This window comes from Dromiciops gliroides, chromosome 2 (genome assembly GCF_019393635.1).
Source record: "Dromiciops gliroides isolate mDroGli1 chromosome 2, mDroGli1.pri, whole genome shotgun sequence".
Taxonomy (NCBI): Eukaryota; Metazoa; Chordata; class Mammalia; order Microbiotheria; family Microbiotheriidae; genus Dromiciops; species Dromiciops gliroides.
In genome coordinates, this window is record NC_057862.1 from 107,927,190 (window position 1) to 107,954,298 (window position 27,109).

Here is a 27,109-nt window from a genome sequence, read left to right on the forward strand (position 1 = left end):
ATTTCAAGTCAGTCAGATGGAAATAGCCAAAGATTTGGCTCCAACAGTGGGCCAGCTTAATTGAATAGATCTAAGTACAATCTGTTTGTATCCACACGGACCAACCCAAACTTCATCTCTGTTAATGTCTGTGACTGCAGATTCTGACATTGAGTCATTTTGCTTCCTGGAATCCAAGTAATGAATTGAGTGGAAATTCCTCATCCACATGACATTAAAAAACATGCCTTCCAAACAATTCTGAGCAAATGTAATTGATCAATCAATTGGGCACTGCTAGTTGCTCCAAATTTTAAGCCACTGCCTTGGTTGTCTTATTGATAGGGAATCCTCCACCAGTATATCGAGGGCCGGGTCTGGTCGTTGGATAGGTATTTTCTATCATGGAGAGGCATTCTTTATTCCTTTAAAAAGGGGGAAAAAAAGTTAGTTGATTTATCATCTTTCTCCTCTTGAAAGTTTGATACTACAAGAGTTTCTTTGGTATAATCATTTATCCATTTTAAATGGGCTGATTAAAGCTTCCAGTTTTAGACTAGGTGACTTAAACCTAATTAGGTGACTACTGATAACATTTGTAATACCAAAAAGCTACAATTAAGTAGCTTCCTAATGTGAGCTTAAATATGAATAGAGCACCTCATTATAACTATAATGCTGCGAACTTTACTGGCTCCCAACTTCTAATGATCTTTCAGTTTTATGAAATACTTGTTTATTTTCAAAGGATCAATTAGAGAATTTATTTCCTCTTCAAGGAATTATAACCAAATTCATCATGTGTCAACTACTTTTCAATTCAGAAAAAAGTACCAGAAAAACTTCTTTCACATGTACAGAAGTAAGAATTTATATCAGACCTATACATTCGTGAAAGACTAATTTTCTAAAAGCATTGAGATACAGCAATTATTACTAGAACTTTGTGAAAAATACAAAGAGAAAAATAAGCTCACTAGACAATTTCCTTAGAATGAAAAGAAAAGAAGAAAACAATTTTATCAGAAAGAAAAATGAAGATAACAATTTTATCAGAAAGAAAAGAGAAGAAAACAAAAGAAATCTTAAGTTGTTCTAAGGGGCTACAGAGATCTCCTGGTTGGTGAGGGAGAGTGAGGACAGTGAGGAGAACTTATATATGCATAGACTCTAACATATTATTGTTCCTTTTTTGTCACCAAATTCCCTTAAATTATAGCTCAAAAAGAAAACACTTCCAGAAAACCCAATTCATAACATCAGCAAATCCTCTTAGGAATTTTTTTAAGTAATTCCACTTTGAGAAACACAAATGTATTTCTTTAAGGGAATGCTGAATTGTAAAAAAGTCAGATTGATAATACAAGTACATCCTAAAGGGGATTTGTGTTGGGAATTAAGGAAGATGGGAAGAATAACTAAGAAAACTAGTGAGTGAAGAAGAATGAGAAGAGATAAAATTGATAAGATGAACTGGGAGAGGGGAGCCAAAAAATAATATCCTGGAGGATCAGAAGAGTAGGAGATGTAATTCAAAATCATTCCTTGGGTGATGGGGGTGGGGGATGGAGGGGAAAGAACCTGTAGATCATTAGCTAATCAATCCAGCTGTCTCCTAGCAGAGCTGATTTCATTATTATGAAACCATCCCCAATACCTGGGCAAAAATCTTTACCTTTAAATGTCCCCAGCAAGGATGAATCCCTTACATGAACTGGCAACACATTTGATTGATTACTGATAAATATGCATGTCACCCTCCTTTCCACCTTCCCCCCAGCCCCAACTTATTTAAATTTCCCCCAAAGAAGAAATGTTAGCTTAATAATCTTGGGCTTCATCATAGCTGACTAATATTAATAACGAAACCCCATTTATAGCATATTTTAATGTGCAATTTTGATCCTTTTCAGTAATTTTTTTCTCTAGTCTAAACATTTCCTAACATTTTAAATCTTGCCTCATCATAGTTTTCTTTAAATCTTTTGTTTCTGTCCTAAAACCCACCATTCCCATTTGTCTTTTTTTTTTCCCTGAAATATAGACCTCAAAGCAAGGGGAATCACTCAACTAAAGACTAACAAAATTGTAGATAGCTGATTATTACAGGAAAGCAAAGGACTCTAGAGGAAAACCATCATGGAAGTTGAAGACAATTAGAGTGACAGGTCACTGAAATCTTCCCTTTAGTTTTGTAATGACTGAGAAAGTTCAAATAAGAATGGACTGAATAACAGACCCTGGCAGGGATAAAGGAGACAGAAGGTGGTCACCCCTCAGGTCTGTAAGAAAATAATGGGATTTGTTAAACACCCAAAGGCCCCAGATTGATTTGGACTGATTAGATTGACTGATAGTGGCTGACTTTGATGATTAATCCACTTAAAACTAATTCAATTAAAGCCACACCTCGCCAGCCCTCAAGAGGGTATTGTTCTCAGAAGCTGAGGACTTTGAACTCAACACAATACCACCCTCAAGTCCAGTGAACCAATGGATTTGGGTGATGCTAACCAATCAGCTTGAAGCAGTGTGTAAGCACTGCCTCTTCCAGGGGACTCAGGAACGACTGTTTTCTCTCTCTCTCTCTCTCTCTCTGTTGCTGGAATAAGCTGGTGGTGGCAGAAGACTTGGGAAAAGAAGGAAGCCAGGCTTAACTCTGATCTCTCCTCTAAGGTAGATAGGCTTTCCTACCTTTCTGAACTCTACATGTTCTCTCTTTACTCTTTAATAAATGCTTAATGCCAAAACTTGGTGTTAAAACTTCTAATTTATAAGTAAACCCTAGCTAGTTTTCCCTACACTGGGAACAGGAATAAGGTGACTACACATTTAGTTTTACTCGTCACAGTTTGAATGACTTTTCTGAGGAAAGCAAATTAATTCTACTTTAAAAGTAATCGATTTGGGGGCAGCTAGGTGGTGTAGTGGATAGAGCACTGGCCCTGGATTCAGGAGGACCTGAGTTCAAATCCAGTCTCAGACACTTGACACTTACTAGCTGTGTGACCCTGGGAAAGTCACTTAACCCCAATTGTCTCACCAAAAAAAAAAAGGTAATAGGTTTTGGTCTACCAAAAAAAAAAAAATCCAGGCAAGTCAGTTTGGGGCATTAAGTAGATAAAACCACAGACCAAGTAAAAAAAGGTGTAGGGTTGTTAATTTAGAATTGGAAAGAACTTTAAAAGCCATCTAGGCCCATATCCTCATTTTAGAGATGAGACTACTATAGCCCAGAGAAATGAAGAGAGTTGGCCATTATCAGAGAGATAGGATATGGCAAAGGCGCCATAGAGGAAACTTCTGTGACTCTAGATCCAGCAATCTTTCCATGGCACAAAGCTGCCTCTTATGCTAATTGGAGCATTACATCTGAAAGGTTATCTTTGTGCAATTACACTTCGTTGAGGAAAGCATGTAACTGGTACCACCTATATCATTAGCAATGTTCTGTCCCACTGAGGGATAGGCATCCAAAGTTTTAAAAATAGAGATTTTTCAAGGAGGGCTAAATATATCAGTTAGGCTGAACTTTGCCTATGAAGTAATGAGAACACAGGCAAATGCCTCAAAAACATCTGGATCATTCATTGGCCCATGCAAATCATCACCCAATTGAATTATCCAAACTCAAAACCCACCAGGCAATCGGAATGAGCATAATAATAATAGCTAGCATTTTATATGGTGCTTTAAGATTTGCAAAGCACTTTGCACATGGAAACATTTGCATCGTTCTGACAGTCTAAATGGCATTCTAGAGTAACCAATCAAGATTGAAATCTGCTAACCTTAAAACCCCAGGACCTGGCTAATGATAATAACAAAATAATAACAAGCTATTTAAACATAAGGAAACTCAAAATTGTATTCCTGAAAGGAAAGGAGAACTTGGAAACTTAAGAGGGACTCTCCATAACAAATACCAAAGTTATTTTATAGAGGATTGTTTATCTTTCAGGGATGGATGTCCCCAGACATGGCATTAGCTAAAAACATTGATCCTAAAACTTAAGGAAATTCATTAGCGGGTCAACAATTGTTGATTCTAAGCATAAAAGCTGCATTATCATAGTGTATAGGTTAACTAAGGTCCTTAATTAATCGCTGTTTTGCTTATCTGGTCACTAGAAATACCTGGAGTCTTAAATGTGAATGCAATTGAGCAGAGCCATACTGATTTTGAATCATACATGCAAGAAGTGATCCATAAACTCCCAAAGCAAACCAAAATATTTCATCATGTATTCTTCCATCTATCTAGATGTTTACCAATTAGTAGTAGACATTAGTGCATCAGAGTCCTAGACTAAAGTCTGAACATTTAACCCAGCTTTAAAATTAAGTTTGATAGGTAACCTTGGAACTATCATCTGCTCTCTGTGTCTCATTTTACCCACAGAGGTTCTTTGCCCCACAGGGACAATTTGCAGTTTTCTGGGTGTGTGTACTGTGTTTTCATATATGCAGAACATGAAATAGAAAAAAAAATCACAACTCTTACTTTTGATTTTGTTCCTTGCGTTTCTGAGTGAGGTATTTCTTCTTCACATTGAGGAGTTCATTGCCAAGTCTTTCAATCTCATACTTGTACTCCTGGCTCTGTGACTCATACATATTCAGTTCTGAAGACAAAACCTAACATCCCAAAGAAAGTGGCAGTAACATAAGATACATTGAGATGGCTTCCTTTCCCTGGTAGAGCTAGAGGCTTACGTTAACATTCAGTAGTGCAGAAAAGAAGTCTAAATGGACCACTGCCCAAGCACATGATAAACAAATAAACAATTATAAGTTAATAAATGAACCAAAGACCTTACTAAGGGTTGAAGGATAAAAAGAGAGGAATATACCTAAAAATGAAATGTCATTCTCTAACTTATCATGCCTAATATGAAATAACATTCATTAGGCCAAATATATATATATATATATATATAAATGTGTGTATGTATATATGTGTATGTGGGTATACACACACACACAAATATATATACTTTCTTGAAATAAAGTATCTTATACTCTACGCAGACATGCCAAACATAAGGCCCATGAAGCCTACAACTCCTTAGTTAGCCTAAACCAGATTAAAATGTAATTGGGAGATTTTTAACAGAAAAAATAAAAATGCAAGAAAATAGAGATAATATTAATACATTATTTTTCTAAATTAATATTTGCCAGAAAGACATTAACACACAGAGCTCCTGACACAATTACCCCCAAAAGAGCAATAAAACAACCCCTGGAACAGCAAAACCCACAAAAAAGACAGGCTGAGGTTATTTTCCAGCCAGACAGATTAGAGGGGGTCGTGCTGGGCTGCAATAGTGTAAGATGATCTGATAGGAAGCATGTGGTTATTTTCTGCAATGCAATGATCCAATATAACTCTGAAGGGCTTATGAAAATTGCAATCCATATACAGAGAAAAAAACTGATGGTATCTGAAAACAGATTGGAATATATTTTTTGACAGTTCCTTAATCTGAACTTTTGTTTTTATCTGTTTTCTCTCACAACCTAGCTAATGTGGAGATGTTTTCTATGACTCTTCATGTATAACTTATATTGAATTGCTTGAGTTCTTGGGGGTGGGGGGTGGGAAGGGAGGGAGGAAGAGAAGTTGGAACACAAAGTTTTTAAAAATTGATGTCAAAATTTGCTTTTACATGTAATTTGGAAAATAAAATTCTAAACAGAAAACAAAAAAACAAATTAATATTTGCCTTTAGGGATCTTTATGTGTGGTTTAGTGTTCCCCATTTCTATTTGAGTTTGACACCACTGTTCTAAACCTATTCTAAAAAAATATGCTAAAGATACTTCAAAAAGAGGGGGAATTTTTAAAATTTTAATTTGTTTTAAAAGCTTTTCTTAAGACAATCATGAAAAAATCACTAAGGAGTTTGATTCCAGAGCTTTGGGGTGAAAAAATGATTCCAGAATCATCCTAATCCCTTTAATCACCACACTGCTAACACCATGGGTATTCATTTTGCAAGTCCACAATGGATCATGGTTCATGCTGTTATGTACCCCTTCCTTAAATTTTCTGGAGCCATTCACAAATTCTCATTTTACCAGGAACAGGAAAACTTAACTCTAAAGATGCAAAAGGTATAGCATGTACTTTAAGAGACTCACTCATATTGTAAGAAACTGCAACATGAAATGTGATTATATACTTCAGTTAAATGTGGAAAATAGATGCTTCTCTGGTCACCAACAGGCCAAACACAGTATTTGTTTCCCTGAGATAGTGAGCCATGCATTACATATAAGATCTCAGGGTTAAAATCAGCTCCCCGGTCTCCCAAAGATGCAGAGATTGCCTTCCATTCTATTTACGGGGACTGTGATTTATTCTGTATTTCCATTTCCTTATTCTTTATTTCCAAGATTTGCATGAAAAGAGGATCTTCGCCTCTTAAATGTTCATCTGCTTCTGAACCCTTTCCCCTTAATTGCGATGGAAATGATTATGACTATGGTGATGCCAACAGAAGAATATGATTTCCAGTTAGGGGAAAATCTGCCACAACAGATGAACTCTAAGAAACATAGATCCTGTTTTCAACCCATAAATAACAGATTGGGGAAGAGAATACAGGCAAAAATCAACTGAAATGCTCATTAAAATTGACCTCTGAACTTCTTCCATGTACCATCAACTACACTTTCTCATATCAAGGATCTGGATTTTCTTAGCTGAAGGGTTAAACATAGTCCTGAAGATTCTATGAGCCGCTCAGCATGATGCAGGGTTAATGTATGACTATCTAAAAAGCAATCTTCCATCTACAGCAATGTTCACCTAACCTGGTACAACTTTACTGTAAAAAGAAAATGTTATTTGTTAACTTGTTTGAAAGACTTGAATGTTTAAAAAAAAATTTACCAAGAAATCAAAACATGCAAAATTCTAATTGTGACTCAATACTGTGAGAATCACAGAATCTCAACTAGTCCAACCTATAACTGACCAATAATCCCCTCTATAATTTAACCAGGACCTCCCTCCCACCCTCCAAATATCTCTAGTGAAAGGGAACATGCTACCTCTAGAGATAATGATAGTGATAAGTATTTACAACAGTGTGTTGTAAATTAATGTTGTAGTTAGACATATGTTTTGCCAGTTTTTTTAAGAAAAAAAAGATATAAAATCATATTCTTCAAAGAATACTTGTAAAATGACATCTGTTTTCCCCATCCAGAGAAGGCCATTGAACTCAGGAATAAGGACTATGGTACTAGACTGTAAGCTGTCTAGTGGCAAGGGCCGCTGCATCTAACTTTTCTTCATGTCCTCTGTAGTGTCTAACACAGGACCTTGAATGTGGCAGGAAATCAACAAATATTTGTTATAGACTTATATTTAATATATGCTATTATTTTGATGGTATTCATGACATATTCCAGATGTTTCTCATGAGTCTTTCCTACTATAGCAACAACATCTAAGTATTTAGTAAGATCATGTTCAAAATATAATGGGAAAGGGGCAGCTAGATGGCGCAGTGGTTAAAGCACCGGCCCTGGATTCAGGAGTACCTGAGTTCAAATCCGGCCTCAGACACTTGACACTAGCTGTGTGACCCTGGGCAAGTCACTTAACCCCAATTGCCTCACTAAAAAAAAAAAAAAATATATATATATATATATATATATATAATGGGAAAATCTATATGGGAGGCAGGGAGAGGGAAAGAGGGGCCAAGACCGCAAACAGAAAAATGAATCGGAAATGTAGACTGACATTGCAAAAAATGTACAATTCTTGTACCAAGGAAAGAGCTCCAGGGTAGCAAGACTTTGGGTGAGACCCAATTCTGCTTAATTTAAGCTTAGCTTTCTTTCCTTACCTATTCATCATATTAATGAAAGGGTATAACCCTGGGGGACTGTGGGGAATTTGTGCTTTTTTTTGCATATTTCCAGGAGACAGAAGGGAATTACAGAAACCAGAACCCTTGAAAACTGTTCCTACCACAATGGCAATTTGGACATTTTTCCCATCCTGATTTGGGAAGGTAGTCTGATTTTGTCTGTCGATGAAATCAAAGCATCTTTCCTCCCCCCAACAAAGGTCTCTAATTATTTCTAAATCATCCATATAAAATTTCTTAGCCCTTCATGCTCCAACCCTAGTTCTCTACCTTTTTGCCCACCTGGCTCCTTCTAGAAGTGGGGACCCTTGAACTCAGTCTGAGCATCCAAGAGTTGAGGAGGGGAGCAGTCAGGTATGCCTCTCCCCTGATTTTCCTATAAGAAAACTATTACCCTAAGAACAAAATGATGTTCAGAATGACAGCCTCTTATCAAGAAACAAGGATGTGTCTTCCATGATCCGGAAGGACCTCCCTTTGGATAGTAAGTAGCCAGAACCTTCAACTCACTTTTAGTTGTTTGGTTTTCTCTCTTAGCGTGTGCCTGTAGAGTTGCAGTTGCTCAGCTGCTTCAGGCCCAGGCTGCCGAGCCAAGATGTGCTTCAGTTCCACATACAGTTTCTCCTTTTCCTGCAGGAGATATTAGAGAATCATAGACTTTCATGCTATAAGAGATGTTAGGGTTTATCCAGGTCACCTCCTCTCATTTTTTGAATGCTTAAACCAAGCCCTAGAGAAATTGAATGATATCCCCATGGTCCTTTAACTAATGAGCACCAGCCCTGGCATTTAAACTCAGGTTGCTTGTTTCCAAGACCACGGCTTTTTTGAAAGAGACAAAATTCAGTGATGCTTGCCCCAACTTCTGAGTCTTCTCCACACTAAAATCTAAGGTCAGAGCTGTGCTGCTGATGGCCAAGCAATAGTTCATCTCAATACCATGATAAGGATACTCCAGACTTCCTTCACTAACCCCTTGTTCCTGGGTTTCTTCAATTTCCAAAATACAATGCCAATGGGTGCTGTGAGACCTAATTGCCTAAAATTTACTTTCAGATCTTTAAATTGAAGGTATTATGTAAAAGACAAAAATTCACTTCCACAGCCTTCCAAACATTAGGTACCATTTCAAAATTTGGGCAAATACTGATAAAGACAAGTGTTTCCACTCATCAGTTTCTGTATTTATTTCCTTGAGGTAACTACGATGAAAAAACATGATAGGTAAAAAAGACTCTCATTAAAAGAGACATCCAGTCAAATGAGAAACTAATTTTTACCAAGAAGCAAGTATTCCAAGTACTGTCATCAGCTAACCCGGTTTGCCAGAGAACATAAAACAGTCAATAAAAATGTAGCTAAAGGGAAATTCATTAACTGGCAATTGTTATCATTTGTTGTAGTTTCTATCTTCCCCTGACGCATTATGGAAACTTTATTATAAGCACTACAGCTCCATTTACTAGGAAGTGTGTACATTACTTAAAATCAGTTTCACAGAATAAATCCATTTCAGATTCATGCCACCCAGAACCTTCTGGATGAATATATATTAAAAAGTAGTCACATTTCAGAAATAGTCCCAGCAATAGCATGGAAAGAAAATGGGCCACACCAAAGTGGAGAATAGCAACAAATAGAATTATGAGCTAGGCAGTTTTCTGTACTATAACAACACCCTCTGTTTCACTTTCTGAAAGGATCTTCATGGTAAGTGTCAGTAGCAAACAATGAGAATAATATCAAGAGGTGAGTTTCTTTTATGTAACCACTTAAAACTTACCTTAGTGGAAGAAAAAAAAAACCTTCCTGCAATAGCTTAAGGATTCCACTTAAACAGGTAAGGAATAGGGAGAGAAACCCAGTTAACTGTTTTGGTACCTCTCATCTGTCTCATTTTCTCTGGCATGTGAAGTAGCTGGGACTGAAATGAAAGGATCCCAAAGTAGGGAGAAGAAACTAATCTTGTTTTTGTTCAAATATAATCTTGAGCTGATTATACTAACTTCTACCCACCAGCTCAGAATATTTCACACAGGCTAATGTTTCGATGACCCTGCAATAGGGAAGCCAAGCAAAATATACAAAGGAACCTTCAACATTCATTAACACTCAACAAACATTTACTCTCTACTTACTGTGTATATAAAAATGGTGCAAAGTGGTAAGGAAAAGATGATATTTAGAGAAAACATAGCCCCTGTCCTCATAAAGCTTAACTTTAGTAGCTACTAAGCTATATAGAGATATCGTAGTAGACTCATTGAGGAAAAACCTGTATCTGAAACCTATCTGAGATGATACATTACTATCTGTATGATCTGGAACAAATCACTCTGAGCCTCAGTTTCCTCATCTGTAAAACTGGGAAAATAAGACCTGCTTTACCTACCTCCCAGAAGGCAACAAAGTAGAGAAGTAGATAGAATGCTGGGCTTGGAGCCAGGAAGACCTGAGTTCAAATCCAGAATCAGATACTTATTGGCTGTATGACCCCAGGGAAGGTTATTTGTTTGTAAAATGAGCTGAAGGAAATGACAAAATATTTCAGTATCTTTGCCAAGCATGGGGTCACAAAGAATCAGACACAACTGGAAAAAAAAATAACTGAACAACAGTCTACCTCCCAGGATTGTTGTGAGGTCCAAATAAGAAAATGAATGTAAAGCATTTTCCATATTTCAAAGTGGTACATAAATGTCCGTTATTGTTACCATCATAAAAGCTACAGGGGATATGACAAAAACAAATTATTATAAGATACATTATTACATTAAGAGTGGATTGGGGTGGGGGGCAGCTAGGTGATACAGTGGATAAAGCACCAGTCCTGGATTCAAGAGGACCTGAGTTCAAATCCAGCCTCAGACACTTGACACTTACTAGCTGTGTGACCTTGGGCAAGTCACTTAATCCTCATTGTCCCAACGACAACAACAAAAAAAGAGTGCATTGGGAAATTTCAAAACAAAGTACTCCATGAGCTCTGAGGGGGTGAGTTGATGGCAACCAAGGCTTTGTGATAGAGCTGAATTCTGAGTAAGTCTTTAAAGGAAGGTTTAAACTTCACTAGATAAAGAATGGGAAGAGGAAAGAGGAAATTATAAGCCTAGAAAACAGCCTAAGGAGAGGTACAAAACAAAAAAGAGTACATAGCTTTTTCAAGGAAGAGAGTTTGTTCTGGAACCTACTGAGTTTGAAGTGCTAATGGACCATCCCAAAAGAGAGGTCCTGTAGGCAGCTGAAGATGTAGGTTTATCACTCAGGAGAGAGGTCATCATTAGAAGTACAGATGGAAGAGTCCTCTATAATAGGGGGCAAATGAAATTCAAAAAGGAGGAGGTGTAGAGAAAGAAAAAATTAGAACCATTTGAGGAATACCCCTGGGGCAGAAAAAGGTCAGCTTATCTGGACATGAACTGAGACCCCTTAATTCTTGACTGGCCTTAAGGATAATTTCATTCTTCAAAAGGTGAAGGGTTTGACCAGGGATGCTCACCTGCAAGACAAAAACTGGTTGCTAAAGGAATAAGAATGATAACTTTAAGGAGAAGTAACCTCTCCATCTTAAAATTCATGATAGAAGAAAGGAAAGTTGAGGACCATTTACTATGCACCATGGATCTTGAGAATGTATTTAAAGGAGTTGGGAGAAGTAATAAGTAGCATGCAGGGTCTAAATTTTTGGAGAAGAAATGAGCCAAGGGAAGGATGGAAAGTTCTGAAGAACAAAATGGTGAAGGAGCAAACAGAAACAATTACAATAGGCAAAAACAAAATAAGGAAGTTTTTTTAAATATATATATATATATATATATATATATATATATATATGGGGGCAGCTAGGTGGTTCAGTGGATAGAGCACCGGTCCTGGAGTCAGGAGTACCTGAGTTCAAATCTGGCCTCAGACACTTAACACTTACTAGCTGTGTGACCCTGGGTAAGTCACTTAACCCCAATTGCCTCACTAAAAATAAAAATTTTTAAAAAGATTAAATATATATGTATATATATGTCAATGTAAAAGCATGGCAATTCAGACCAATTAAGATTTTTAAAAGTCATCTATAGAAGATAAAAGGAAAGGCAGGTAATAGAAGTCAAATACAAAAGAGAGGCATGATCCCGTAGAAAGGTAAGGAACACTAACGCCCCACATGATCAGAAGTTCACAAGGAATGCTGAAGTAACCAGAAGAGGCTAAAAGCCTCCATTTTAATGAGGACACCTGGCCAGCTGTCTTCTTCATTCTTCTCCAGGCTGAAATCCTAACTCTCCTCCAGGAATTTCTCCACAATGTCCCCTACCAGGTACCTTTATCTCTCCCCTCCATCCAGGTTCCTTTTGTGTATTGTCTTCCCCAGCTAGAATGTAAATTCCTTGAAGGAAGAGACTATCTTTCTGCTTGTATTTGTGTTCCCAGCACTTAGCACAGTGTTTGGCACATAGTGATTAAGAAATACTTTTTAACTAGATGTGACTTTTAAACTAGGTTGGGGCAATCAAAGAAAAGAATAAGATCACTGCTCCAGGCAGATGAAACAATGATAAAGGACAGTTAAGAGAAGGCAGAACTATTCAACTCTGTTTTGTCTTCTATTTTTCTGCCAAGGAAAAGGATCTTTGGATTTGCAAGGATAGATACTAAAACTCAAATGACATGGCAACTAGGTGGCACAGTGGATAGAGCACCGGTCCTGGAGTCAGGAGGACCTGAGTTCAAATCTGGCCTCAGACACAACACTTACTAGCTGTATGACCATGTGCAAGTCACTTAACCCCAACTGCCTCACCAAAATACCTCAAATGACATAGGAAGGTAGTAAGAGAGTTCCTAGCTGACCTCACTGAATTCATGTCAACAGACTTGAAAGAACTGACAGCTATGACTGCTCAAGGCAAATGAGCTATATTCACCTTCCAAATTACTCTACACTGAACATAAATAACATCTCAACCTGACAGTGGAATGAGCCCTTCAAATGTTTCCTAAAAGGAAGAATAATTTCCACATACAGAAATAGGAAGTTTCTCCCAATTTGTTCCCAAGTCCTATTCTAAGACTTCCTTCTTCTAAAAATCATAAAATATATTAAAACGGATAAGAGAGAACAAGTAAGCAAAGGAACAGTGAAGGAATGGGAAAGAACAAGTAGTAGAACTACCTAAACGCTTCCAACTGAAAATCTCAATCCTCGCTTGTCAGAGCTAGAAGGATCCTTGGAGACCACCTGGTCTGATCTCTACTTGAACCAGAATCCCTTTCTACACTGGACCTGAGAGGTGTGGTCATTTGACTGAAGACCTCCAATGAGGGAGAATCCACTTCTTCTAAAGACAACCATTCTACTTTGACATAGCTCTCATTATTAGAAAATATTTCCTTATATCACATTTAAATCAACTTCTCTGAAAAATCTATTCTGCTTAGTTCTGTCCTCTAGAGCAAAGCAGAACAATTCCAGTCTTCCTTTAACGGGACAGTCCTTCAAATATTTGAAGACATCCCTCACACTCCCTCCAGCTAAGTGGCAAAGCGTAAAGTGCTGTGGGCTTAGAGTCAGGAAGATCCATGTTCAGATCCAGCCTTGGATACTAACTGCCTCACATCACTGAACCTCTCTTTGCCTCAGTTTCCTCAACTCTAAAATGGGGGTGATAATAATAGCACCTACTTCACAGAGTTGTTGTGGGGACCAAATGAGATTTTTTTTTGGTGAGGCAATTGGGGTTAAGTGACTTGCCCAGGGTCACACAGCTAGTAAGTGTCAAGTGTCTAAGGCCGGATGTGAAGTCAGGTCCTTCTGACTCCAGGGCCCGTGCTCTATCCACTGCTCCACCTAGCTGCCCCTAAATGAGATATTTCTAACACACTTAGCCTAGTTCTTAGTATATAGTACATGTTGTTCTTGTTATGTGATTGTTTTCAATTGTGTCCAACCTTTTGTGACCCCATTTGGGATTTTTCTTGGCAAAGATACTGGAGTAGTTTGCCCATTTCCTTCTCCAGAAGCTTATTTGCTTATCTGCTTATTTTGCAGATGTGGAAACTGAGGCCAACAGAATTAAGTGACTTGCCCAGAGTCACATAGCCAATAAGTATCTGAAGCCAGATTTGAATTCACAAAGATGAGTCTTCCTAACTTCAGGCCCAGCACTCTATCTACTGCACCACCTAACTATCCAATGTTTATTCCCATCCCATAAGTCTTTTCTAAGTTAAAGATCCCTAGTCTATTCACTCAAATTTCATGTGAACGCAAGGTCTTTCACTCCAGCTTATCAATGACTTCCCTAAACTGTGGTGCTTGGAAATGTGCAGAATGCTCCAGCTGTGGTGTAACCAGGAAGAAGACAATGGAAATATAGCCATCTACCACACCTACGTGAATATACACACAAACATCTCCAGCCTCGTACTCTCTACAGTTCTTAATTTAGCCTAAGATCACCCTGGCTTTCCTGACTACCATATTAATCTTAGAGTCCCTTACAGTACTCGGAGCTTTTTCAGAAGAATTGTTGCCTAGCCATGTTTCCCCCATCTTGTTCTTGTAAATTTGATTCTTGGAATCAAAGTGTAAAATGTTCCATTTATTCCTCTTGTATTTACTCTTGTTAGGTTCATCCCAATGTTTTAGCCTTTAAAGATCTATCTGAACCTTCATTCTATCATATGATGTATTGGCTAGCCATCCAAGCTTTATGTTACCTGCAAATTTCATGTCTGTCATCTATGCTTCTATTCAAGTCATTGACAAAACTACTATATGGCACAAGGCAAAGCACATATCCTTGGGGTAGTCCACTAGAAACCTCTTTCCAAGTTGACACCAAACCATGAATGATTCATCTTTCGGTCCAACCATCCACAAGATGAGACTCCAATAGTACAATCTGTACTAATTTCAAGCCCACAACTCCCCCAGGGAGTTAGATATTCCAAGGAAGATGATGGTCAGGAAACCAAATAATAGTTTATGGTCCAAGACAATGAAATGCATGAAGAAAAGTAGAAAAGAGAATTCTGGAATTAGAGAGTCCTTTATCAAATTTCTACTTGTTTCAATTCAAGTACACTCCTTTCTTTGTTTTTGTTTTGTTTGTTTGGGTTTTTGTTTTTTTAGTGAGGCAATTGGGGTTAAGTGACTTGCCCAGGGTCACACAGCTAGTAAGTGTCAAGTATCTGAGGCCGGATTTGAACTCAGGTCCTACTGACTCCAGGGCTGGTGCTCTATCCACTGTGCCACCTAGCTGCCCTCAAGTACACTCTTAAAGAAGAACATCTTCCTAATAAAAAGCCCTAGCAAAGACTTGTCAGCATTAACATGCTGGCCCTGAGTATGACACAGATTTGTATTTGAGGAGAGTAGGCTAGTAATTTGGATAAATATGGAGTAGTTGATGGATTGAAGGTCTTATGTACAATTGTTTTCCAATTTATTTCTCTCCTAACCCTCTACAAGGGCCAACCAAGCTCTTCAAACATTGTGCAATGGCGTGTATAATAACCCCATTTAGAGACAAAGCGTGCAATTCTATTATAAAGAGAATCTATCTTATGCAACAGAGACTCATTAGCTGTCCGATGTATATTGTCTCCATAAGCCGGCACTGGCAGAACCAGCTGCCTTGTAATGCATATCCTGTCCTTCTTCATTAAGCAGAGTCCATCTTTTTCTAAACCTAGTCAATTAATTTGTCACTGGGTTAGAAGCACCATATGTCAATGAAAAAAAAATTCCAGAAAAATCATAAATACTATATTTTTCCTCACTAACAAAAGACTCTTTTCTTTAAGCTAGCATCTATGAATTTATTGTTTTCACTGTTGATTCACAAGGAATATTAATATTACTTTGGCTCACATCTCATTCTTCAAATGATTTTATGAATAGCTACTACTAGAAAAAAAAAGTTAGACACTAACATCAATACTGAAGGTCTCCAGGTCCAGCTTAAAATGTTTACGATTCCATGATTCTAGTTTAGTTCATCGTAGGGAAGTGTTTTTGCAAACATCAAGTATGTTATCTTCATCCTCAGTAATTAAGTTCTCCTCCCAGGAATCCCCATTCTTTTTGTCAGAGAAATTGTCAGACATGATTATAGGATTCTTTTTTCTGGGAGACTCTCCATGGAATGATGTCAGATGACAGTTTAACACACTGTCAATGCTGGCCCAATGCAGTGGTGAAAAATTAATTACATTATTAGCCTCAAATAATACTGTCATTACACGGTGCCATTCTGGAACCGCACAGGAAACTGCAGAGTTAAGTACTGCGTACATTTCAGCTCTTCATGTTTTATCTACCTAAAATTTCAAAACCTGCCTTCAGAACAGTCTGTGCAAATAAAAGTTATAACTATTCTGGGAACAATTCAGAACAAGAACTTGGGTTGCTCATAGGTTTCCTTTCAAGCCAAACCATAGTAACATATTAAATTCCCTGTCTGTTGACTCTATGGTTTTTCATTTGCTTCTTAATCTGTAAGCAGAAGCTAGTTCACATTCAATGTACACCTTAGCCCTCTGTTTCCCCAGCTCACTTACTCTGTGCAATAACTGACTAAGAGGAACTAATTTATTCTATTTTAGTCTGAATCTGTGTTTGACAAATGCCAATGCGTTGATTCAGCTTGGGCCCACAATCATCCATTTGTTCAGGCTAAAAATTGGTGTAATCACTGCAGCCAAGTCAGGTGAAATGGTGATGTCTTTCATCCTCAAAGATTATCCATCCACCTAAAGTGTCTGGGTCAATGATCCCCTTGTAAAATGTTGGGTACCATCCTTCTTAGGGAATGAGGAACCATCTGCATTTCCTCTTTACTGATGAAATCAACATAATATGAAGAAGACAGGATATGGGTAAGAAATGTGTTTCCTGAAAGAATACTACACAGAATCAGGGACATATGTAGAAATTCTGTGCTAATGGACTCCAAGAAATAAATATGGGGCATAAAATAATGTAAGGAACTACTAGGGAAGGTAGCACAATGGTGAAGTAACAAACAGGCATCTATATAAGAAGAAGAACATCAAGCTGGAATCCAGGCAGCTACAAATGGGGCAATAATCTCAAATGTTCCAACATGGTTATGACCCTGCACTATTTCAAATTTCAAGAAAATGTCTTTCTAATTGTAAAATTCCAGTTGCAGTCATTTATACTGTTATTTATCTTTTCAGTCTCCCCAGATTATAAACTCCTGAAGAAAATGGCTAAATGTGATCCTTCTTTATATGCACTTGGCACAAAATCGTAGCCTGCACATAAGTGTTTCATAAATTGTTGTTGATAATAATGTTTTATCATGAATCTGTATATTATATATGATTATAGAATCATAGATTTAGAATTAAGAAGACCTTAATGGTCATCTAGTCCAACCTTTTTTTAGAAATGAGAAAAAGCTGAGGTCCAAAGAGAGTAAGTGATTTTCCCCAAGTCACACTGCTATTAAGTGGCGGGCTAGTATTAGAATCTGGTCCCTGACCCCAAATTTAGGACTCTTTTTGTGATGGCAACATAATTAGGAATCTAAATTAGTTTTGAGAAATCATATTCCAATTAGAACCATAGAAATTTCCATCAATTAACAAAATTGGTAGAGTTCTCCATAGGGTACAAGTTGCTATAATTATATAACTTTGAGCTGAAAATGTTCACAGGCTTAGAACTTAGTTCAGGGCTTGTTAAAGTAATATGTGATCTCTTTCATTTGGAAGCTTCCTCTAATAAACTAGATCCCTGCCCTCCCTGTGTGGCTCCTGTTTGCCACAGGGGATCCTCCTCCTGATCCTATATGATCCCATGAGCCTTAGTATTCAACTTCATCACCTTCTGGCCCTCTGATTAGAGGGTAGAGCTTTAAACCCCAAACCTCCCTTTAAAGAGATTTATTTCTTATTTCTCACTTTGCTGCACTATTCTGGGACTTCTCTACCATGCCCCCATGGTGTGTACCTTCTCCCCAACCTTTCCATTTGACGTTCTTTCTGAGTATTGTTTCCCCCAATTCACTTAGAAGCTTCTGGAGGACAAGGACTTTCTTTTGTTTCATATTTGTATTCCCAAACTTGGAAGAGTGCCTGGGCACATAGTAGATGCTTAATAAATGTTTACGGACACATATTGACCCAATATATTGGAGTCCTTCCTTACTTTCTCTTGACATTGGTACAAGGGTACCAATGAAGTACTTAGGCTTTCCATTTGCCATTCATCTCCCTCACCACATGATCAACCCATATCACCTTTATCATATAATACTTTGGTGACATATTTCACTCCTGGTCTTCAAAATTTCTCCTTGGTTATATGTTGCAATCTAATCACACCTACTATGTTCTTCTCCATTGCCCTCTGGGTGATGTTCACTTTTAATTCTTTGGAAAATGTTAAATTCCAAGTAGCTTTGCCATAGCACAAAAAAAAGTAGAATTCAGTACATTAAAACATGGGCCTTTGCTATCATGGGAAGTTTGGAATCATTAAAGGAGCTCTGTTGTTGTTCAGTCATTTCAGTTGTGTCCAACTCTTCATAACCCCATTTGGGGTTTTCTTGGCAGAGATACTGGAGTGGTTTGCCATTTCCTTCTCCAGCTCATTTTACAGATGAGGAAACTAAAGCAAACAGTGTTAAGTGACTTCTGTTTTTCCTGCTTGTTGTCTTCCTTGCATCTTCATCCTTAAATTTCCTTAGGATAACTTAGTTGGATGTCTTAAAAAGCTTTCTTTAAACTCATTTTATCCTACACTGCTTCTCTCTGTTCTATCAGATAATGCCGTTCATAATTGTCCATCTTTCTTAGTATGATTTTACAAGGAAGCATATATCCTAATGTTGTATTGCCTTGGGCAGCCATCTTTCTCCTGGAAATTAAGACAATTGTTTACTGACTAAGGTGCTTTCTGGATTCTTTTTGATCTTCGTGTCATGACAATCAATTTATAATGATTAAACTTCTGTGTAAAAACATTATAATTGGTGTTGATATCATTTCTATTTTCCATTTTCCATTTGGGGGTATGATCCTAGCAACAGACTAAGGCCATTATCTGAGGATCACCCTTGCTAAATATAACAAGGTTCATCATTTTATATGGTTATGTTTTTTACCATAGTAACCTGTGAAACAAATTAAAATACAAAAATGGAACTCAGTACTATGCCATCCCCTTTCATTTCTGCAGTAACAGAGGCAAAGTGGTAATAAAGGGTTAAACTGTAATTTGATGCTTGCTACTCTAATGTGGGGTCTTTGTTCAATGACCAACAAGTGGACATATTGCTTAAGGAGCTAAAGCATGTCAATTGACATTCTTCCTATAAATGAAATCAGAATAGGGAAATTACAGCTGAATGGAAGGATGGGTCCTTGGAGAGGCAAAGAAAAGAGTTGGCAGAGTATGTTTTATCATATACCCAAAAGCAACAAGGAACATTATTTCATTAAATTTTTAGTGATCACATACTGAGGTGTAACCCTGGGGTTTGAGCTTAGGCACTGGCATAAGATTCTCCTTATTAGTAAAGAGAATGATTATTCATAACTTCAAGCCTGTGTGGGGGGTAGAGTTGGCAAGAAATTGGAAGAGGAGAGATTCTTTTTCTGTCTTCCAATTTTGAAAGAAAACAGACATGATTCCAGGATTTATCCAAGGAAAGGTCTTTAAAGGGTAAGAAAGACTCTGGGAAGAATCCAACATGTAGAGGAGCCAGTGCCTCTAACATATCCCTCTTTCCAGCTTGCCACTCAAAAAAAAAAGGACAATTTTCCCTTGGGTGAGATCAGGGACTCTCTTGATAGAGCTAAAATATCTCATTCCCAGTAAGAGCTCATTCATTGTGTCTTCTCTTATATAGTCTAAACTCTGATTTCCATTTGCTATCCACTTGGATAAACGGATGGATTCATTAGTTAATATGTGTGATGGTCTTTATGTAAACTAGCACTTGGTGGGAAGGGAGTCAAGTCTTTGGATATAATTTGGAATACCCCTTTGCCACCAAGGTTAGCAACCAGGAAAAGTATCTTGAACCTAAAAAAAAATTTCCCCTGGACTAACAATAATTTGGAGGCAAATAGATAAAATTCTAGTCCAGTATCACCTCTCTGAAGAAGGGCATCAGGGCTCCAATCTCCTGCTCCCCTCCTGGCAGGAGTCAAAATCTCACTTGGAAAGGGACGGGCAAATTTTTAAAGATATCTACTCATGCTTCCCTGCAAGACAAATTCAGGCAAACTCAACTAGACACACACATCATTTACAAGGGCCACACATGCAACTTGAAGATGGAAATAACTTCGGCTTATGTACAAAAATTGGTTGCTGGGGATGAAGTAGTAGAGAAAGTCCATGAAGAACTTGATAAGATCCTCTACATTAAATGAACCCATTCTGATATTTGGTGACTTCAGTGCAAAGGTCAAAATAAGTAAGGATAAGGAAAAATATATGGGAAAACATCCAGAAGAAGGAATAAAAGAGGATAAAGACTTGTTGATTACACAAAAGTAGCATGCCTACATATCATGAAAACTTTCTTCAAGAAAAGAACTGGCAAAACAAACCTGAGTTACCACCTTCACAAAAAAAGGAAATTAATGGATGTTGGAGGGAATGTGGGAAAACCGGGAAACTAATCCACTGTTGGTAGAGTTGTGAACTGGAGAGTAATTTGGAATTATGCCCAAAGGGCTATCAAACTGTGCAAACCTCCTTTGATCCAGCCAATACCACTTCTAGGTTTCTATCCCAAAGACATCCCAAAAAAGAGAAAAAGACCTATTTCTACAAAAATATTTATAGCAGTTCTTTTTTTTAATTTTTTTTATTTTTGGTGAGGCAATTGGGGTTAAGTGACTTGCCCAGGGTCATACAGCTAGTATGTGTCAATTGTCTGAGCCTGGATTTGAACTCAGGTACTCCTGACTCCAGGGCTGGTGTTCTATCCACTATGCCACCTAGCTGCCCCTTAACAGCTCTTTTTGTAGTGGCTAAGAACTGGAAATCAAAGGAATACCCATCATTTGGGGAATTGCTAAACAAGCTGTGGTGTATGATCGCAATGGAATATTATTGTGCTATAAGAAATGACAAGCAGGATGCTTTCAGAAAGGCCTGAAAAGAAAGACTTATATGAACTGATGTATAGTGAGGTGAGCAGAACCCAGGAGATAGCAATATTGTTCAATGAAAAACTGTGAATGAATTTATAGCTATTGTCAGAAATGCAATAATCCAAGAAAATCCCTAAGGATTAATAATGAAGTATACAATCCGCCTCCAAAGAAAGAATTGATATTGATTAAAGACAGACTGAAGCATGCTATTTTGCTCTTTATTTCATTTTTTTCTTTTATTCATTTTCTTGTACAAAATGACTAATATGGTAATGTTTTGCATAATTCCACATTTATAACCTAAATCTGATTGTTTACTGCCTTGGGGTAGGGAGAAGGGAGAGAGGGAAGGAGGGATAGAATTTACAACTCAAAACTTTAAGTAAAAATGCTTATTATAAAAAAGAGAGAGAAAAGAATTGGAAAGCACTAGTCATGGTGGACACCAGATAAGAGATAAATGATAGGGATTGGACCTGTGGTTTCATTGTTATAGGAAACTCCCATTAAGGATATTTCTTCTAAGAGGTGAATAACTCGCCCAGTCTCACACAGCAAGTATGGACTTGAGTACAGGTAAGCCTGATTCTGAGGCCAACTATCTATCCATTATTCTAAGATTTGTTGTTGATAGAGGAGTTATCTCTGAATCAGCTGCCTGTGCTACAATGAGAACATAGAGTTATTAAAGCTAAGATCAGAAATAGTTTTTAAAAAGCAAGAAAAAATAATGAGAAGATATTGCACACAACTGAAACAACTCAATCCTCAACTATTTAAACAAGTAGTTGGCAATCAAAAATGTGAAATGACAGTAAAATCCAGGACTTACTGAATTTATATCTCAGAATTAAAACACAGAATCCCAGTGCTGAAAGGGAGTTCCCCTAAAAGGGAACTGACAATTTGCAAAAGATATCTCATTCAAACCATACCTGAAAAATAATATCCTCTAAACCATGTCCAACAAATGTCTGATTGAATCATTCCAATTAATAGGACCTATGACTTCTATCTCAACATGACCCATCCTACTTGGGGACAGTTCTGATTACTAAGTTCTTCCTTACACCCAACATCTGAGCCAAAATCTCCCTCCCTACAGCATCTACCTATTACTGTTCTTAGTTGTGCCCTTTATAACTAAGTAGATAGCCCTTTCAAATACTTACAAACAACTATCACTTGTATTCTCTTCACTCTAGTAAAAACACCTTCAATGTTCCTTTACTCAGTCTTCCTGTTGCATGGCTTCCAATCCTTTCACCCTCTCCTCTACATAATCTAGCTTGATAATAATTTTAATTTAATAATTTAATTAATTTTCTCTCTTGATTCAATATTGCACAAAACTGCATGAAGTCAAAAAAAAAAGGAAAAAAAGCAAAAGGAGAGAGGTATGGCACCTAAATATAATAGTGATTTGTAAATACAGACTTTATCTTTAGGCTGGTGATCAATGGTCCACCTTTATGTGAACATACAAGTAATTCCAAAGCCCTTGGGCCTTGGTTTGCTGACTCTCACCTTAGAACTCAAATTCAGTTCTAAGTCCTATGAAAAACATAGTTGGAAATATGCTATACTGAAGCAAAACCACAAAAAGGCCCTCTTTTGTCCTATATGTGACCCCTGAGAAGCGGAAAGGGAGGAGGGCAAGAAAGTAAGATTTGTCAGGATATTTTATCCATAAACTCCTAGCCTTGGTCAAACACCAAGAAAAGTGGAAAATCATCCTATAACAAGAAGAATGACTAGTTTAATCAACAGTTCAAAACTGACCTCTCTCCCTCAGTTAAACTGTGTTCTTTTAAATTCCTTGCTGCATCTACCAGTCAGTGTGATAACCTAGCTTATTTATATACTCTCAAGAAACAGGTCAGAAAATTGTTTATTGTACTAGCTTCATCTCTTAGTTATAAATGCTTATAGAAGCTTTTATGGTTTGGGTTGGTTGGTTTGGGGTCTTTTGTGTGTGTGTAGTGTAGGTTTGGGTTTGGGTTTTTTTTTTTTGCTTCATTTGCTTTGTAAATGAATGCAAATTAATTGTGCCTGGAAACTCCATGTGTATTTACATGTATATATTGATATATTTAGGTAAGTGTTAAGATGTAGCAGCAACTTTCCAAAAATCATCCTCTAACGAAAATGAATGTGTCAACTAACTAATCAGATGCTTCTGCATGTATAAATAAATAGATCTTTGCTAGAAAAACCTTAATGTAATTTTTTTACTCTTTCTGCTTGGTTCCAATCACCCCCTCCCACTGTCTTTAACAAAAGAACAAAGGCAACTTAAGATTTTGAGCAAAATTGCTTCCATTACTATACAAAGACAAGCCCAGAAATACAACCTAATCTGTCTGAAAATGCTTATTTTAATTAGTAGGAAAATAAATTAGAAGCTCTGTAAACCTACTGCAATTCTAACCTGCATTAGAAATGAAAAAAAAAAGTCGTGGCTAATACCTTGGGGCTTTCTTGTTTATTGGCATTATAACCAAAATGTCAGCTAAGCTGAACTCTGGAACCACCTTGTTTATGATGTCATGAAGCAGCAAAGCCCCCTAGAGAGAGTATTCGAGATGCTTGAATTCTGGATGAGAAAGAATACACACTTAAGGTTCTTCTAAACAAGGTACTAGTTTGCTGCACCATGGTTCTTAGCTTGTGATAGAAATGATTAAATATTTTATGAGGCATATCAGAAATTAACATATACTAACCTTCACTATTTTTATAACAATATGGAGAGACACCTCTCCAGGACTTTCTCATACAAGCAACGCAAACTCCTTTTTTTCATGCACTTTTGCAGGAGTGTATATTTCTAAAATGAAAGTATATTTGCTGAAAAAAAATTCTCTGTAGATTATTGCCATTCCCCGCCCCCACATAGACTGAATTTCATTAACATGACTGTTTAAATTTGTTTTATCTTAGTAACTGGCAGAGTACGTCGTCCTAGCACTGTCCTTGCTTCCCTTCCTGCTCCAAGTTCAGCTCTCCTGGTCATGGAATTTCTCTGGAGTTTATTTTCAAATTTAGGCTGTATTATTCCTCTACCTAGTCGAACATTCTAAGTAATTGTACCCACACAGATGTCCCAGAGCTAGTTTTTCTCTTTCCTGTGAACACAATCCTCTAAGCTACTTCCCTGGGATGATCTTTCCTAGCTGACTTGGTTCTAAAGGATTCAGAAACTATGTTCCTGTTTCCCTAAGTAGCTTCCCTCCTCTATCTCTCTTCTTATCACTCTCCCATTAAAACCCCCATATCCAGATTTCTCCTAACACAAATCTCATGTGGAACCCATTTCAAAAAATAACTTTTTAAAAACTGTGAATATAAAAATATTCGTATTTCTAGGAACCAAACTTAAGAATCAATCAACACACTTTTATTAAATACTACTATGTGCCAAGACTGTGTCAAATAATACAAATTGGAGCCCAAAGAAATGGTTCCTAACCTTGGGATCTGTGAATATTTTTTTTTAAAATATTTTTACAGCTCTATTCAAATGTAATTAGTTTTCTCCATGTTTTATTTTATGCATTTAAAAATGTTTTTCTGAGAAAAGGTCTGTAGGCTTTACCACATTGCCAAAGAGGTCTACGTCACAAAAAAGGTCTTAGACCCCCTGATCTAAAAGGTCATCTAGTTTCAGGTCGTCAGAATTAAAAAGGACCTCAGAGGCTAGCTCCTCCAACCAATATGTGAAAAGCCAGCTAAAACATAGTTGTCAGCCTTTGTTTAAAGACTACCTCCAGAGAAGGCAAACCCACTACCTTTAGAGGCAGCCCACTCTACTTCTAGAAGCTCTAATTATTAGGAAGCTTTTCCTCCCATCCAGTCCAAAACCTCTTTGAAATTTCCATCCTTTTTGCTCCTGATTCTACTTTCCAGGACCAAACAAAACAGACCAAAGACCTCCTCCAGATGACAGCCCTTGAAATATTTGGAAAATTGCTATTGTGTCCACCCCCACACTCCAAGTCTTCTCTTCTCTGGGCTCAATATCTCCAGTTTAATCAATTGATCTTCACATGGAATAAACTCAAGGCCTTTCACCATCCAAGTTGCCTACTCTAGAGATTTTCCAATTTATCAATGTCCTATCTAAAATGGTATAGCCAAGCTAAAGAGAGTACTACAGATGTAGTCTGACCAGGACAGAGGATTGCAGGATTATTACCTCATTATTCCAAAATGCTAGAGCCAGTAGCAATTAGTCAGTCAACAATCATGTATTAATCTCCATACCACTGTGGATTACCTGTCATAACAGCCTCATGGAACATGCTTCTAAAGACATCCATCATACCCAGTAAAAGTTCAGCTTCATAAAACTCACAAATTTAGGCCTCAGTGAAATTTGAATTAATATGGTTCTATCACAGAAGCAGGATGAAATTATTGATGCTAGAAATGTATAGATACAATTCTATTTATAGAATATAATATAGCACGTATAGAATATAGAATAATAATAGTAATTCAATTCTAATCATAATAACTCCAAGTGATCAAGGTTTTATGAGGTATTTTTTTTTAACTCTGAAGAACATTTTCTTCATCCCCAACATTATTGATGGTCATGAGTTGGCTATAATGGAAGAGCAAAGCATCTATAATGATTAGGCCAGTCTTCATAAACAAACATTTGTGTAAAAGAAAACAAATTGACAAAGAAACTGCAACAAAGACATGATGAAACATAGAACCCAGTGGGATTCCAAGAGAATATGGAACAACTACAAAATGTTCCAGTTCAAAAGAAAAATGAAAAACATAAAGGAACAAGTTAGAAGAGAAATATCAGCATAGCAGAAATAATTAGAAGAGTAGGAAAAACCTGAATCCTTAGTGGAGACTTTCACAAAAAAGGGTAAATAGAGAACAATAGATTTATAATTCAAATTAACCAGACAATCTAGAAGAAGAAAAGCAAATGGCAATGTTCAAAGAACCCATGATCTCTACCTAACCAAAAGCTATTAACCTTAAAGACAGGATGCACAGAGACAACTTAAGGATCATTGAAGAACATGACAAACTAAAAAAATGTGAACAACACAATGTAGGAAATGATACAAGAAAACTGACCAGAGTCTCTGACTACAGAAAACAAAGGACCAATCAAAAGAATCCATTGATTCTTTCACCTCCAGCAAAAGAGTCTTACACTTTAATATCCAAGACAGAGAGATTACATGTAACAATTCCGAAGACAAACAATGAGTCCTTCAAGCAGGCAGGAGAAAGACCTTCAAGTATAAAGGCAAGGAAATTTGAATAGCACAAAACTATTCTGTACCCACTAGAAACTGCAGAATGGAATAGAATAACATATTCCAAAAAGCAAGGAGCTCAAGAGGCAACTCAAAATGACATACCCAGGAAATCTGAGCCTAACCAACAAAGAAAAGAGATGGAGTGGCATTTAAGGTGTTCTTGCAACAACAAAACAATGTCTGTAAAATATTCGACTTGCAAGCATCCTCACGCAACTGAACTATAAGAAATGTAAATAAACACAATTACCAAAGAAAGGACACACTAAAGTAATGAAATAAAGTGGAATTTTTTTTAAGAGAGAAAAAGAAAAACTGACCTATGGGTTTAAAAATGCAACAGAGGGGCAGCTAGATGGCACAGTGGTTAAAGCGCTGGCCCTGGATTCAGGAGTACCTGAGTTCAAATACGGCCTCAGACACTTGACACTAGCTGTGTGACCCTGAGCAAGTCACTTAATCCCCATTGCCCCGCAAAAAAACAAAATAAAAATGCAACAGAGGAACCATTAAGGGGTTTGTTTATTTTAATACATAAATGGATAAAGAAGAAAAAGAAAGGGAAGAGGATTTAGACCTAACCACTTATGCAGAAGGAAAAACAAAGGGGGAAAAAAGAAGGAAAGGAATAGATTAATTAATTAATTAAACAAAACCTTCCAACTAGGAAATGGGCTAGAAAAGGAAGGAAAGAGGTAAAAGGAAGAACAAGTCTATGGAAATATTCCATTAAAGTAGAATAAGCAAAATTAATAATAAATAAATAATAGGGATAATAAAAGGAGAAAAGGAACAAAA

At 37.2% G+C, this 27,109-nt stretch overlaps 1 protein-coding gene across 1 annotated transcript in view; it reads right to left on the reverse strand.

Moving 5' to 3' along the window:
* Positions 1 to 292: 292 nt before the first annotated feature.
* CFAP58 (cilia and flagella associated protein 58) overlaps positions 293 to 27,109 on the reverse strand; it is a 119,864-nt gene continuing 93,047 nt past the window's right edge. The window contains exons 16-18 of the mRNA XM_043985746.1: positions 8,382 to 8,501; positions 4,484 to 4,617; positions 293 to 404 (exon numbers count right to left, since the gene is read on the reverse strand). Of these exons, the coding sequence (XP_043841681.1) occupies positions 293 to 404; positions 4,484 to 4,617; positions 8,382 to 8,501 (366 nt within the window). The remainder of the gene's footprint in view (positions 405 to 4,483; positions 4,618 to 8,381; positions 8,502 to 27,109) is intronic.